We start from the raw sequence: 15249 nt of genomic DNA on the forward strand, positions 1-15249 counted from the left end.
TCTGTGTTTTGCAGGTGATGGTGGCGTGTTTTGAAGTCTTCCAGACCTGGGAAGATGAGTATGAGAAACTCCAAGTGCTCCTGAGGGACATCGTGAAGAGAAAGAGAGAGGAGAACCTGAAGATGGTGTGGCGTCTCAGTCCCGCTCACCGTAAGCTTCAGGCCAGGTTGGATCACATGCGGCGTTTCAGGCGGCACCACGAGCAGCTGAGAGCCGTCATTGTTCGTGTACTGAGACCTCAGGTACAACAGCATCATCATACTCTGTTTAATGACAGCACAGTTCTTTCATGTGTTGGCTTATCCATGGGTTAGCCAGTGGGGTTTCTTTAGGGGTCGGTCCAGCATAACTACAGCCCCGTCCCAAACAGCACATGATGTGCACTTGCAGCTGTGACTTTAAATTGTGCATGCTCGCGAAGTCTATCCATCCGTAGGGTCTTCTTAGTTTCTAAAGTCTATTGTTTTTTAAGCATTGAATTTTATGCTCCTGACAGTTTATTGTAGTTTTGTATTTTTATTTTATTTGAAGTAGTTTATTTGAAGTTGTATAGGGGCAAGACTATTATTATAAAGAAATACTTAAATAACATAAGAACAGAATTCTCATTTACTATTGCAGAAGAACAATAATGCTTGTCTAAGTACCTACTGCCCAATGCTGGGGTTACAACAGGAAAACAGGACTTTTAATTGCATATATTACATTTATTTTTGTTTGTGACGGGATTGGGGGTTTTGGGGATGTGCACTTAGTCATCATACAGCCAGCCAAGAGGATCTTTTCTAAGCTCTCTTCGTCATGCACACGCTTGTTATAAGCAAAAACAAATAATACCTAGACGCGCCATGGTCCGCGGGATCATACGTCAACGCCGCCGCCATATTGGTCAGGGAAAAAGCAGACTATCAATACATACAAGTGGGTGGTGGAGCTGCGGTTTTCTGCAGTAAAACACAATAACCGTTTAATTTTAATAACTTAATAATTTAATAACTAATTCCAACACATTATTATTTATACGTGTAGTAAAGAAACAATATAGCTCCAGTTAAAGATGGTTAGACTTGAAAAAATATATATTGTCATACGGAACTGTTAAAACTCAAGCTTGTCAAGCATTCATAATTCATTCAGCTTAATAATTGTGTATACATTCCTTATGTGATTTAAGGTAGATGAAATGCTATTTAAAGTTTTTAATGCCTGACAGTGTTATTTGTTTTACGATCTCACATACATGTTTTACTGCTGTAATTGTTTTACTAGATTTATAAAAAATACATCTTTTATGATGACAGAAAAAGCCCTTTCCCCGGTTAAAAATCTTTATTTATTTTTTATTTGTAGATATGTAAATGAAATCATTTTACCTTAGGTGTTTTGTTAGATAATTCAAATAAAAGTCAGAGACAATCTCAACAAGGTGTGTTCTATTCTCTACTAATACTTCCACCTGTGGTTGTTTTATTCTATTGTGCGCATATATCCCTAACATAATAAGTGCACTGTAAGTCGCTTTGGATAAAAGCGTCTGCCAAATGACTAAATGTAAATGTAAATGAGAGAGGACCGGGCCCGGACACATGTTAAGTTTATATTCATGTTCTTGTGTTTTGAATTTATGTTTTGTTCGCCGGCGGTCGTCCGTGATGGGCCGCCGGCTGTTCTATTACTTTATTAAATGTTGAAAATGTCTTCCGGTTCCCAACTCCTTCCTTCCCTACTTGAATTTTATTACAATATGTAACTATTGGTTAGCTTTTAATGCAGGAAAAGCTCAGCTCTCCCATTCATTTCTATGAGTTTAGTGGGCTTTTGCCCTACCTAATATGGCGGCGCCGTTGATGCATCGCAGCTGCTGACCAGAGTGGCCTTTGCCGCGTCTAGGAATTTATTGTCTATGGTTATAAATACAGAGGACCGCTTCCATGAAAAACATACGCCAAACACGGTTGTTTTGTTACCCAAAAAAGCTTGTTGTGCCATTTTTATGAATTGGGAAACTGAACATCGTCGTTGTATTTACTTTTCGTGTTCAATTGTTGTTTAATTAACTATTGCTGATTAAAATAAAATGAAAAGTAGGCCTAAAAGAAGCATAAGATATTTGCACAAAGTATCAACCTATTTTACTTAATATTGTTTAGGTGACTGTTAAACTAATAAAGATTTGAATTGATATTTCCAAAATTGGTAATTATGATTTTTTTATTGTTGCAAAGTGAAAAATATCTATTTTTGGCCAACAGTTTTAAATCATGTAACCTTTAATTGGTAAGGTTAAAGAAGATTTATTCTGGGAGAAAAAAATCAGTCCTTGGCTGATCACATGCCTGATTAGTGTGATGTCACAGCACATCTGTGCTTTCTCGTTTGTAGGTGACTGCGGTTCCCCAGCACGCTCCGGGTGAGATCGCCGAGCCCCCCGACATGAAGGTTGCGGAGGTGCTCTTCGACGCTGCGGATGCTAATGCTATCGAGGAAGTCAATCTGGCCTATGAAAATGTGAAAGAGGTTGATGGATTGGATGTGTCGAAGGAGGGAATGGAAGCATGGGAGGCAGCTATGAAGCGCTATGATGAACGCATCGATCGCGTAGAGACCCGCATCACGGCTCGGCTGCGGGACCAGCTGGGTACAGCCAAGAATGCCAACGAGATGTTCCGCATATTCTCGCGCTTTAACGCCCTCTTTGTCCGACCCCACATTCGCGGAGCCATCCGCGAGTACCAAACGCAGCTCATCCAGCGCGTCAAAGACGACATAGAGTCTCTGCATGATAAATTTAAGGTTCAGTACCCTCAGAGTCAGTCGTGTAAGATGAGCCACGTGCGAGACCTGCCTCCTGTCTCCGGCTCCATTATCTGGGCTAAACAGATTGATCGGCAATTGACGGCCTACATGAAGCGCGTGGAGGATGTTCTTGGGAAGGGCTGGGAGAATCACGTGGAGGGTCTTAAGTTGAAGCAGGATGGGGACAGTTTCCGTGCCAAGCTTAACACGCAGGAGATTTTCGACGATTGGGCTAGAAAGGTGCAGCAACGCAATCTGGGCGTTTCTGGTCGCATTTTCACCATTGAGAACACACGCGCTCGCGGCCGCACCGGAAGTGTGCTAAAGCTCAAAGTGAACTTCTTGCCAGAGATCATCACCCTCTCGAAGGAAGTGCGTAACTTAAAGTGGCTGAGTTTCCGTGTGCCGCTGGCCATCGTTAACAAAGCACATCAGGCCAATCAACTGTATCCATTTGCCATTTCGCTCATCGAGAGCGTCCGCACGTATGAGCGTACCTGTGAGAAGGTGGAGGAGAGGATGTCCATCTCGCTGCTGGTGGCCGGTCTTAAGAAGGAGGTGCAGGGTCTCGTCACCGAGGGCATCTCTCTGGTCTGGGAGTCCTACAAGCTTGACCCTTACGTCCAGCGTCTGGCTGAAACGGTCTTCAACTTCCAAGAAAAGGTTGGCAAAAACAAAAGACCATCAGAACCACACACAGTACCAGTAGAGCCTTTGGACACAAGGTCCTTTATTATTAAAGGGCCTTATTGTTTTTTTTCTTCTAGTTTTACACAAATGCTATATAAATCATAGGGGTGCGCATAATGTGTCTGCGACGTTTTAGCTCATAAAACACCACTTTTGCATGCTAGAAGAAACGTGCAGTTTTGGTGTGTGTCTCTTTAAGTGCAAGGGAGCTGCTAGTCTCCGCCCCCTTTTCATCAGAAAACGCAGCCAAGGCTATGAGACTGTGCTTCCAGTGACAAAACAATAAAGTAGGGTCACATTAAGCCAACGAGAAACAAGGTCTCGTCTTTGAACACCAAACACAACTTTTTTTTCGATAAGCACACCTGTTTCCACTGGGGCCATTTGCGAAGCCCTTCCAGTCCCTGTTGGTCCGGTCGCGACCGCATTCGGGAGAGAGAACCGCATCGCGTGGTTACAAACCATACACACAGTTTTCTGAAGTAAAGATACTCAAGACAAACGCATCGCTATTTCTCGAAGTCAAATTAACGTTACACAGGACAATCCCGTCGCATGTTTACAAGCCACAGGCATTGCTTTCTGATAGTGAACGGACAAACGTGTCACAGTGACATTTTATCTACTTTTAAGTTGCCACGGGTCCCTGGGGTCTTACTTACAAAATACCGTTTCTTACAATGTCTCTATTTGAAGCTGTGCACCATTCAGTGTGGAAGATTTCCATTGAAAACTAAATAAATCCACTGCTCTCTTGTCTCTCATGATGCTGGGAACATTGTTCTGTGTGGTTCTGTGCAGCCAACAACAGACATTTCGTAAGCTTTGTTACTTTTGCCATGGTGTTGGAACTTCACACATGCGAAAACAACAATGGCGTCGGCGCAATGGGTGGACACGTTCAGAACAAGGGGCAGAAATATTATAATAATAACGTCTGCTTACGTCATTAAGAGAGCGATTTCTGGAGTGCTCTTTTTCTCACATGCTTGCAGAGATAGACAAATCATTAACTATTTTAATGTGAGTCTCTTTTCACATTTTCTGAGTTGGCAGATGCACAAGAGACCCGATTTTAACATTTAAACATGTTTTCATCAAATCACCCCTTTAGCAGAATGATACACAGAGATGTATGAAAGAGCAGTCATTACAAAATAATCATACCGCTAATGTTATTTTAAATATTTATATGTAAATTTTAAATTTTAAAATGGTTTATTTCAGTTTCTGCTGGGTCTAGAAATCTGAGTTCACAAAAGCTTCTTATATGAAATATAAAGGTCGCTGGACACTGAAATCATTTAAGCTTCAGTGGATCAGACTTATGTCCTGTGTTCTCCTAATGGTGATGTAATGTGAGTGTTTTACTCTCAGGTGGACGATCTCCTACTGATTGAGGAGAAGATTGATTTGGAGGTGCGATCTCTTGAAACCTGTATGTATGAAAACAAGACATTCACAGAGATCCTCAATCGCATTCAGAAGGCCGTGGATGACCTGAACCTACACTCCTACTCCAATCTTCCCATCTGGGTCAACAAACTGGACATTGAGGTGATTTGACATGGCTAACTAGGGTCGCCTGACTTCACTCAGACGACCAACACGTTTCATGTATACTTTGTCTATTGCAGATCGAGCGCATCCTGGGTGTGCGTCTGCAGGCGGGACTTAAGGCCTGGACACAGGTTCTCAGAGGACAGATGGAGGACAAAGCTGATGTGGACATGGACACTGAAGCTCCTCAAGTCAGCCACAAACCTGGAGGAGAACCAAAGATCAAGGTACCACTAAAGAGACTCAACACAGTGTCAAAAATCATCCGAATACTTTTTTCTTTTAAGAATTTTGAAGGTAAAATGACACTGTGCCATTAATTAGTTTCATTCAAATTTCAACACTGTGTTTTCTGTCTTAACAAACAGAACATCATCCATGAACTTAGAATCACAAACCAAGTCATTTACCTGAACCCGCCGATTGAAGACTGCCGATACAGACTCTACCAAGAGATGTTTGCCTGGAAGATGGTCATCCTCTCTCTTCCCAGAATCCAGAGTCAGAGATATCAGGTCAGCACAACATTTCCTCCAGATCACTCTGTCTGTGTTTGTGTGCGTGTGTTAACCTGTGATGTGTAACAGGTTGGCGTTCACTACGAGTTATCTGAGGAAGAAAAGTTCTATAGAAACGCTCTGACCAGAATGCCCGATGGTCCAGCTGCGCTGGAGGAGGCTTATAATGCGGTGAAGGACAACGTCTCGGAGGTGGAGCAGTACGTCAAGGTGAAGTTTGACTCCTCCCTCTGATTGGACTTTCATCATTTAGAACCACGCTCACATGCTGAATGATTCTGATTGGTCCATCATCAGGTGTGGCTGCAGTATCAGTGCCTGTGGGACATGCAGCCTGAGAACATTTATAACCGTCTGGGAGAAGATCTCACCAAGTGGCAGGCGCTGCTGGTGCAGATCCGGAAAGCTCGTGGCACGTTTGACAATGCAGAAACCAGGAAAGAATTTGGACCTGTCATTATAGACTACGGCAAGGTTAGGACGCAATCTCATTTTAATCCAACGTTTCTTTCTGAACTATCACGTCAGCGGTGTTTCTGTAACCAGTTAATGTTGGTCATTTAGGTTCAATCAAAGGTCAATCTGAAGTACGACTCATGGCATAAGGAGGTCCTTAGTAAGTTTGGACAGATGTTGGGTAACAACATGCAGGACTTCCATTCTCAGATCTCGAAGGTTTGTGGGAAGCTTTTTCTGATTAAACATGCCGTGCCTCGTTTGTCTGTGAGAGTTCGTCACAAGCTTCTGTTTGATCTTTTAGTCACGTCAAGAACTGGAGCAGCATTCGGTGGACACAGCAAGCACCTCAGATGCCGTGACCTTCATCACATATGTGCAGACCCTCAAGCGCAAGATCAAGCAGTTTGAGAAGCAAGTAGATGTGAGTATTTTTCGACCATTTAGATTCTTAAGCTTATTAGTTAAGCAAACATGACGGAAAATGTTTTCCCATGTAGCTGTTCCGCAATGGCCAGCGCCTTCTGGAAAAGCAACGTTTCCAGTTCCCTCCCTCGTGGCTTTACATTGATAACATCGAGGGCGAGTGGGGTGCTTTCAGTGACATCATGAAACGCAAAGACACGGCCATCCAACAGCAGGTGGCCAACCTACAGATGAAGATCGTCCAAGAGGACCGTGCTGTGGAGAACCGCACCACAGATCTGCTGTCAGACTGGGAGAAAACCAAACCAGTGGCTGTACGTTAAATGAAATCTGCTTGTTGCGGCTAACGGTAGCTTTTGAGTGTCTACTCCAGATCTTAACACAGTTTTCTGCTGTTTGTCGCTGTAGGGCAGTCTGCGTCCGGAGGAGGCATTGCAGTCTCTCACCATCTACGAGGGCAAATTTGCCCGTCTGAAGGACGATCGAGAGAAGTGTGCAAGGGCCAAAGAAGCGTTGGAGCTGACGGACACAGGTCTTCTTAGCAGCAGTGAGGAGAGAGTACAGGTGACCAGTTCTAAGATGACCATGTTGGTTTTTGACCAGTTCTAAGACGACCATGTTGGTTTTTGACCAGTTCTAAGACGACCATGTTGGTTTTTGACCAGTTATAAGACGAGCATGTTGGTTTTTGACCAGTTATAAGACGAGCATGTTGGTTTTTGACCAGTTAAAGACAGTTATAAGACGAGCATGTTGGTTTTTGACCAGTTATAAGACGAGCATGTTGGTTTTTGACCAGTTATAAGACGAGCATGTTGGTTTTTCACCAGTTAAAGACGAGCATGTTAGTTTTTGACCAGTTACAAGACGAGCATGTTGGTTTTTGACCAGTTATAAGACGAGCATGTTGGATTTTGACCAGTTAAAGACGAGCATTTTAGTTTTTGACCAGTTATAAGACAAGCCCGGCTGCTGTTGTTAGTGTTTCATGTTTGTAGTTGTCATGTTTATCAGGTGGCACTGGAGGAACTGCAGGATCTAAAAGGCGTTTGGTCTGAGCTGTCAAAGGTCTGGGAGCAGATTGATCAGATGAAGGAGCAGCCGTGGGTCTCTGTGCAGCCACGCAAGGTGATCGACACACCCTCCATCTTATTGACACTACCATATCAGGGGGTTAGATTTACTGACTGCGCACTTGTGTTCCTTACAGCTGCGTCAGAGTTTAGACGGCCTCCTCAACCAGCTAAAGAACTTCCCGGCCCGTCTGCGACAATATGCTTCATACGAGTATGTGCAGAGACTCCTCAAAGGATACATGAAGGTGAGCAACACCCGATGAGCAGAATGTTGATTTTCACTCCATGAACCTTCACCAACATCTTCAAATGTGCTGCTCTCCAGGTCAACATGTTAGTGATTGAGCTGAAGTCAGAGGCGCTGAAGGATCGTCACTGGAAGCAGTTAATGAAGCGTCTGCATGTCAACTGGGTTCCGTCAGAACTGGTCCTGGGTCAGATCTGGGACGTTGACCTGCAGAAGAATGAGATGGTGGTGAAGGACGTGCTTCTGGTGGCTCAGGGAGAGATGGCGCTTGAGGAGTTTCTTAAACAGGTTCTGTCATCCATCAGTCTCGCACATTCAGTCTATAAAGACTTTGTGTGGAACGTGTTTGTGTGATCTTCAAACTGTATCCTAAACTGCAGATTCGAGAGGTGTGGAACTCGTACGAGCTGGATCTGGTCAACTATCAGAATAAGTGCCGTCTAATCCGTGGTTGGGACGATCTGTTCAACAAAGTCAAGGAGCACATCAACAGTGTTTCTGCCATGAAGCTCTCTCCTTACTATAAGGTCTGCAACATCTGTTCATAAAACACAAAATACGCTTTCATTAAAGGGCCAGCTCAGACTGATATTTTTGCGATCAGAATCACTATCAGCCAACACATTTTTATTTTTGTAAATTAAAAAATGTCTGTAATTTTGGACTGATCGGAGAGAAAACCAATTGCACCCCACTTTAAATGTTCAGCTTCTCTTCATGTGCTGTCAGCCAGGTGATTGTTTTGCTTTCTCTCAGAGCTATTACATCATTTCCTAGTCTGTTAATTTTTTTTCTCTAAAAATGTCAACTTTCTAGATCCAAATGATCACTGTGTCACAGTGGGTTAGTGCTGTGACGTGGCAGTTTTTTGGTGCGGTGGTTGTGAAATATATACAGTATTATATAAATAGCCTAACATAATATTTATGTTATTATATTTGCAAGTAGATTAGATTAGATTAGATTAGATTCAACTTTATTGTCATTACGCATATACAAGTACAGTGTAACGAAATGTAGTTTAGGTCTAACCAGAAGTGCAATTTGCAAGTGCAGGATATACAGTGTTAATAAATACAGAATACAATATTAGGAAAATACTTTACAATGGGCATGTACTATGAGAATATGACAGTCGGTATGTACTATGAACAATATAAACAGAAGGATATATACTGTGAACATTAATGTACAGGTGGTTATGAACAGATAACAATATAGACTATACAATAGTGCAAGTGACTTGAGTGTGCATTAGTTACAGACATTAGCTATTAAAGTTACAGTGCAGTAGATTATTAAATGCAGTTATTAAAGTTACAGTGCAGTAGATGAGTTGATGCAGTTATACAGTTACAGTACAGTAGATGAGTTAATGCAGTTATTGAAGTTATAGTGCAATACATGAGTAGATGCAGTTATTGAAGTTACAGTGCAGTAGATGAGTTGATGCAGTTATACAGTTACAGTACAGTAGATGAGTTAATGCAGTTATTGATGTTATAGTGCAATACATGAGTAGATGCAGTTATTAAAGTTACAGTGCAGTAGATGAGTTGATGCAGTTATTGAAGTTACAGTGCAGAAGATGAGTTGATGCGGTTATTAAAGTTACAGTGCAGTAGATGAGTTGATGCAGTTATTGAAGTTATAGTGCAATACATGAGTAGATGCAGTTATTAAAGTTACAGTGCAGTAGATGAGTTGATGCAGTTATTGAAGTTACAGTGCAGTAGATGAGTTGATGCAGTTATACAGTTACAGTACAGTAGATGAGTTAATGCAGTTATTGAAGTTATAGTGCAATACATGAGTAGATGCAGTTATTAAAGTTACAGTGCAGTAGATGAGTTGATGCAGTTATTGAAGTTACAGTGCAGTAGATGAGTTGATGCAGTTATTAAAGTTACAGTGCAGAAGATGAGTTGATGCGGTTATTAAAGTTACAGTGCAGTAGATGAGTTGATGCAGTTATTGAAGTTATAGTGCAATACATGAGTAGATGCAGTTATTGAAGTTACAGTGCAGTAGATGAGTTGATGCGGTTATTAAAGTTACAGTGCAGTAGATGAGTTGATGCAGTTATACAGTTACAGTACAGTAGATGAGTTAATGCAGTTATTGAAGTTATAGTGCAATACATGAGTAGATGCAGTTATTGAAGTTACAGTGCAGTAGATGAGTTGATGCAGTTATACAGTTACAGTACAGTAGATGAGTTAATGCAGTTATTGAAGTTATAGTGCAATACATGAGTAGATGCAGTTATTAAAGTTACAGTACAGTAGATGAGTTAATGCAGTTATTGAAGTTATAGTGCAATACATGAGTAGATGCAGTTATTAAAGTTACAGTGCAGTAGATGAGTTGATGCGGTTATTAAAGTTACAGTGCAGTAGATGAGTTGATGCGGTTATTAAAGTTACAGTGCAGTAGATGAGTTGATGCGGTTATTAAGGGTACGGTGCAGTACATGAGTTAATGCAGTTATTGAAGTTATATTGCAATACATGAGTACATGCAGTTATACAGTTACAGTGCAGTAGATGAGTTAGTGCAGTTATTGAAGTTGCAGTAGTAACCACATGACGAGTGGAAGAGAAATTATAAAAATATATCTTCCTATTTTAAAACATTTTGATTTATGATATATGAAGTAAATTAGGATGAAACATCCGTCAGTGTTTATTGCACAGATCCGTCAGTGAAATAGTATACTACATCAGAAAAAACATTTAAATAAACAACGCACACTCTGACACCAAGCAAGTGGGTCATAGCCGTTTTTGATTTTATGTAACTGTTCATTTCAAAACAAGATCCATTCCAGAACTTGCAGAATAAACTGGTTTTACAGAGCAGGCCATGCACGAATGCGGCCACCCAAACTAATGGATGCTAATCATTTCTTTGTTAATGTAAAATCTTTATTACACTTATATTTGTCACAGTGTGTGATAAGCACTATACCGCCGCTGGCAGTTCACCACCACCATGGCACTTTACCATCGCGGTGGTGTGGTTGTCACGGCCACTGTGATATCACAGTTACAGGGGTAGAATAAGTTGTTTCTGAAACTCATCTGCAATAAACTGTAATTAGTCTAAAGATGAAGGAATATTTGATTTATGTCATGATTTTCCCATCTTGATGTAAAGGGATGGTTATTGTTTACTTGCCTCCGAGTTGTTTCAAATCTGTATAACTTTCTTTGTTCTAATGAGCACAAAGAAAGATATTTGGAAGAATGCTTGTCAATGGGGTCCCAGAACAGTTTGGTTACAGGCATTCGTCCAAATATCTCTCTCCATGTTCAACCAAACATAGAAATGTATACAGTTTTGGAACAACTAGAGACAGAATTTTTTATTTTTGGTTGCACTATCCCTTTAAGACTAGTTTGCATTTCACTTTTGAGTTTTGTGGCTTATGCTGCTAGCGAAGCATCTTGGGGAAGAAATGGTTTGTATACTTTGCTGTCTTGTCTGTAGGTGTTTGAGGAAGATGCTCTGAGCTGGGAGGACAAACTCAACCGCATCATGGCCCTGTTTGATGTGTGGATTGACGTGCAGCGCCGCTGGGTTTATCTGGAAGGAATTTTCACAGGAAGTGCAGACATCAAACACCTCCTTCCAGTGGAGACGCAGCGCTTTCAGAGGTAAGCATTACAACGCTTCCTTTACAAACAGCTGCTGATGTGCTGAAACCTAACGTGCTGTGTTTCTCCTTGAACAGCATCAGCACAGAGTTTCTGGCTCTGATGAAAAAGGTCACAAAGTCTCCGCTGGTCATGGATGTGCTGAACATTCAAGGAGTTCAGAGATCTTTGGAAAGACTTGCTGATCTCCTGGGGAAGATCCAGAAAGCACTGGGAGAATATCTGGAGAGGGAGCGCTCATCATTCCCCAGGTCTCCGAACACTTAATACACTCTCTCAGATCATTCAAACACACTTCTGGATTTCACACGTGTCTGTGAGTGTTGTGGTGTGATGATGGAGGTCATTGATACGCTGAGGTTCTTTCCTGTAGGTTCTACTTCGTTGGTGATGAAGATCTGCTGGAGATCATTGGCAACAGTAAAAATGTGGCTAAACTGCAGAAACACTTCAAGAAAATGTTTGCTGGGGTTTCCAGCATCCTGCTGAATGACGACAACACAGAGGTGCTGGGAATTTCATCTCGAGAGGGAGAAGAGGTACAGAGAGTGTTTGCACTGACACTTCTCTCCTGGAATATAACAAGAAACAAAGTATCAAGCAGCGTTTTTGTTCTCTCATGTGTCTGTCAACACGTCTTTGCAGGTGATCTTCAAAACTCTGGTGTCCTTAACTGAACATCCGAAGATCAACGAGTGGCTGACGCTGGTGGAGCGCGAGATGAGAGTCACGCTGGCCAAACTGCTGGCTGAGTCCGTTACTGAGGTGGGCGCCTTCAACAGGGGCACCGGCATCGATCTGACCACCTACATCAACTGGATTGACCAATATCAGGTGACCACCTTTCTGAAGACCACGTCCTGTCTGGAACAGAACCAGTGTGTCTTCAACATGAATCATTAAATCGGTTCTCTTCATTCAGGCCCAGCTGGTGGTTCTGTCCGCCCAGATCGATTGGTCAGAGAATGTGGAGAATGCTCTGACCACGATTGCAGGCGGAGGGAACATGGATCTGCTTCAGGCGGTGCTGACCAACGTGGAGGCGACACTCAACCTGCTGGCCGACACTGTTTTGATGGAGCAGCCGCCGCTACGCAGGAGGAAACTGGAGCATCTGGTCAGAATCTCACTGTAATAACGTGTGAATGTACTTAAATAACCTGATCTTGCAGAAGCAGAAAATGTTTGCAGTGAGAACACAAAGCTCTTCTAATCTGTGGCCTTCTATTCATGTCTGCTGTGCTACTCGACCACTCAGTGCAGACCCCTGACATCTACAAAACATCAATTCAGCCTCTCCTGTTAACCCTCTCTGATCCCTGCCACAGTAAAAGTGTTCGTCATGTATAACGGAGGTGAAAAACTGCCATCTCTCTCTTGTTTTTAGATTACCGAGTTGGTCCACCAGAGAGACGTCACCAGAACTCTGATCAAGAACAAGATTGACAACCCCAAATCCTTCGAGTGGCTCAGTCAGATGCGCTTCTACTTCGACCCCAAGCAGATGGACGTCCTGCAACAGCTCTCTATTCAGATGGCCAACGCAAAGTTCAACTACGGCTTTGAGTACCTGGGCGTTCAGGATAAACTTGTTCAGACGCCCCTGACCGACCGCTGCTACCTTACCATGACGCAGGCTCTGGAGGCTCGTCTAGGAGGGTCACCCTTTGGTCAGACCTGTTTTGAGTTGTTTATCTTATAGAATGACAGAAGCGATGATATTGACAGATGTGAACGTCGATTCTTCTGCAGGTCCTGCTGGGACAGGGAAAACAGAGTCTGTCAAAGCTCTGGGTCACCAGCTGGGTCGTTTCGTGCTGGTCTTCAACTGTGACGAGACCTTTGACTTCCAGGTATGGAAGATGACTGGTTAAAGTGAGAATGTGAAAGTCTGCTCTTGAATGACATCTTCATGTACGTGTCTTTCAGGCGATGGGCCGCATCTTTGTGGGTCTGTGTCAGGTGGGAGCGTGGGGCTGTTTCGACGAGTTTAACCGTCTGGAGGAGCGCATGCTGTCGGCCGTGTCGCAGCAGGTTCAGTACATTCAGGTGGCGCTGAGAGAACACAGCAACTCCAACCGAGATCGTAGTACGTACTGCAGTGAAACACGTGATCACGAGCGCCTCATGGACCTTCCAGTGTGAGTCATGACATCATGCGGTGTGTGTGTGTGTGTGTTCAGGTGTGCCCATCACCACAGAGCTGCTGAACAAGCAGGTGAAGGTCAGTCCTGAGATGGCCATCTTCATCACCATGAATCCAGGTTATGCTGGACGTTCCAACCTGCCCGATAACCTGAAGAAGCTCTTCAGAAGTTTAGCCATGACCAAACCAGACCGGCAGCTGATCGCTCAGGTCATGCTGTACTCGCAGGGCTTCCGCACTGCCGAGATCCTCGCCAAGAAGATCGTCCCCTTCTTCAAGTACGTCAGTCTTCTGTCGTAAAGGCAATCTGTGTCTGTAGCGTTACACGTGTGTGGCAGCTGATGTAAGATGTGACGCTCTGCTCTGCTTTCAGGCTGTGTGACGAGCAGCTGTCCTCTCAGTCTCACTACGACTTCGGTCTGCGTGCGCTCAAGAGCGTGCTGATCAGCGCTGGCAACGTGAAGAGAGAACGCATCCAGAAAATCAAACGAGAAAAGGGTGAGCGAGGAGAAGAAGTGGATGAGAACGAGATCGCTGAGAACCTTCCGGAGCAGGAGGTAAAAATCTGACACCGTACTCCCGTGATGAGATGTTCAGTGTCTGTCCGATGGGCGGATGGTTTGACGAACAAATGTGTTTCAGATTCTGATCCAGAGTGTCTGTGAGACCATGGTGCCGAAGCTGGTGGCTGAAGACATTCCTCTGCTCTTCAGTCTGCTGTCAGACGTGTTCCCTGGCGTGCAGTACATGCGTGGAGAGATGACGGCTCTTCGAGAGGAGCTGAAGAAAGTCTGTGCAGAGATGTACCTCACGTACGGAGACGGTGATGATGTGGGCAGCATTTGGGTGGAGAAGGTAAGAACTGTATTATTTCGGCTAAAGTCTTTGCTTCCTGACTCTTGGACCTGTTTGTATTTCCTGTCAGGATATCTGTTCTGCTTTCAAGGTTCGATCTGTTTTTCCTCTTCAGGTACTGCAGCTGTATCAGATCACTCAGATCAATCACGGGCTGATGATGGTCGGCCCGTCGGGAAGCGGGAAGACGATGGCCTGGAGGGTTCTGCTCAAAGCGCTGGAGAGACTGGAGGGGATGGAGGGTGTGTCTCACATCATCGACCCTAAAGCCATCAGCAAAGACCACCTGTACGGAACGCTGGACCCCAACACGCGCGAGTGGACCGACGGGCTCTTCACGCATGTGCTCAGGAAGTGAGTCCAGTCTTACATGTCTGGGAAAGTCAATTCTAAGAACAATTCTATCTCACAAAGTTTGAGGGGTTTGTGTGATCTACTATGACCTAATGCACGAGACCTTTGTGTGGTTTCCCTACATGTCTGACAGAGAATCTGTCTGGCACCCCGGTAGTAAAATGTAAATGTATGTAGAGGGAGAAATCGTCACAGTGTAAAAGTAGAGATCTAGAAACACCACATGGCTTTTTTCTTTGTTACAAGACAAGGGGAATTTATTTTACGTTTGTGTGTGTGTTTCATTCAGGATAATTGATAATGTTCGTGGAGAGCTACAGAAGAGGCAGTGGATCATCTTTGATGGCGATGTGGATCCTGAGTGGGTGGAGAATCTCAACTCTGTGCTGGATGACAACAAACTCTTGACCCTGCCCAACGGAGAGCGTCTCAGCCTGCCACCTAACGTACGAAAGCACTTCAACTT

General features: G+C 43.6%; 1 protein-coding gene across 3 annotated transcripts in view; it reads left to right on the top strand.

The window, feature by feature from the left end:
- The window catches only part of dync1h1 (dynein, cytoplasmic 1, heavy chain 1), a 33548-nt gene that overhangs the window by 2885 nt on the left and 15414 nt on the right, over positions 1 to 15249 (top strand). For all 3 annotated transcript variants that reach the window (XM_056768833.1, XM_056768834.1, XM_056768835.1), the window contains exons 7-34: positions 15 to 242; positions 2383 to 3459; positions 4864 to 5043; positions 5124 to 5273; positions 5415 to 5561; positions 5634 to 5774; positions 5862 to 6038; positions 6129 to 6239; positions 6325 to 6444; positions 6521 to 6760; positions 6855 to 7010; positions 7461 to 7574; positions 7657 to 7767; positions 7848 to 8057; positions 8150 to 8296; positions 11262 to 11428; positions 11506 to 11679; positions 11802 to 11967; positions 12074 to 12262; positions 12351 to 12545; positions 12816 to 13098; positions 13181 to 13281; positions 13358 to 13517; positions 13612 to 13852; positions 13948 to 14131; positions 14217 to 14429; positions 14545 to 14783; positions 15073 to 15229. In XM_056768833.1, coding sequence (XP_056624811.1) covers positions 15 to 242; positions 2383 to 3459; positions 4864 to 5043; positions 5124 to 5273; positions 5415 to 5561; positions 5634 to 5774; positions 5862 to 6038; positions 6129 to 6239; positions 6325 to 6444; positions 6521 to 6760; positions 6855 to 7010; positions 7461 to 7574; positions 7657 to 7767; positions 7848 to 8057; positions 8150 to 8296; positions 11262 to 11428; positions 11506 to 11679; positions 11802 to 11967; positions 12074 to 12262; positions 12351 to 12545; positions 12816 to 13098; positions 13181 to 13281; positions 13358 to 13517; positions 13612 to 13852; positions 13948 to 14131; positions 14217 to 14429; positions 14545 to 14783; positions 15073 to 15229 — 5778 coding nt within the window. The remainder of the gene's footprint in view (positions 1 to 14; positions 243 to 2382; positions 3460 to 4863; positions 5044 to 5123; positions 5274 to 5414; positions 5562 to 5633; positions 5775 to 5861; positions 6039 to 6128; positions 6240 to 6324; positions 6445 to 6520; positions 6761 to 6854; positions 7011 to 7460; positions 7575 to 7656; positions 7768 to 7847; positions 8058 to 8149; positions 8297 to 11261; positions 11429 to 11505; positions 11680 to 11801; positions 11968 to 12073; positions 12263 to 12350; positions 12546 to 12815; positions 13099 to 13180; positions 13282 to 13357; positions 13518 to 13611; positions 13853 to 13947; positions 14132 to 14216; positions 14430 to 14544; positions 14784 to 15072; positions 15230 to 15249) is intronic.

This window comes from Triplophysa dalaica, chromosome 15, assembly GCF_015846415.1.
Source record: "Triplophysa dalaica isolate WHDGS20190420 chromosome 15, ASM1584641v1, whole genome shotgun sequence".
Taxonomy (NCBI): domain Eukaryota; kingdom Metazoa; phylum Chordata; class Actinopteri; order Cypriniformes; family Nemacheilidae; genus Triplophysa; species Triplophysa dalaica.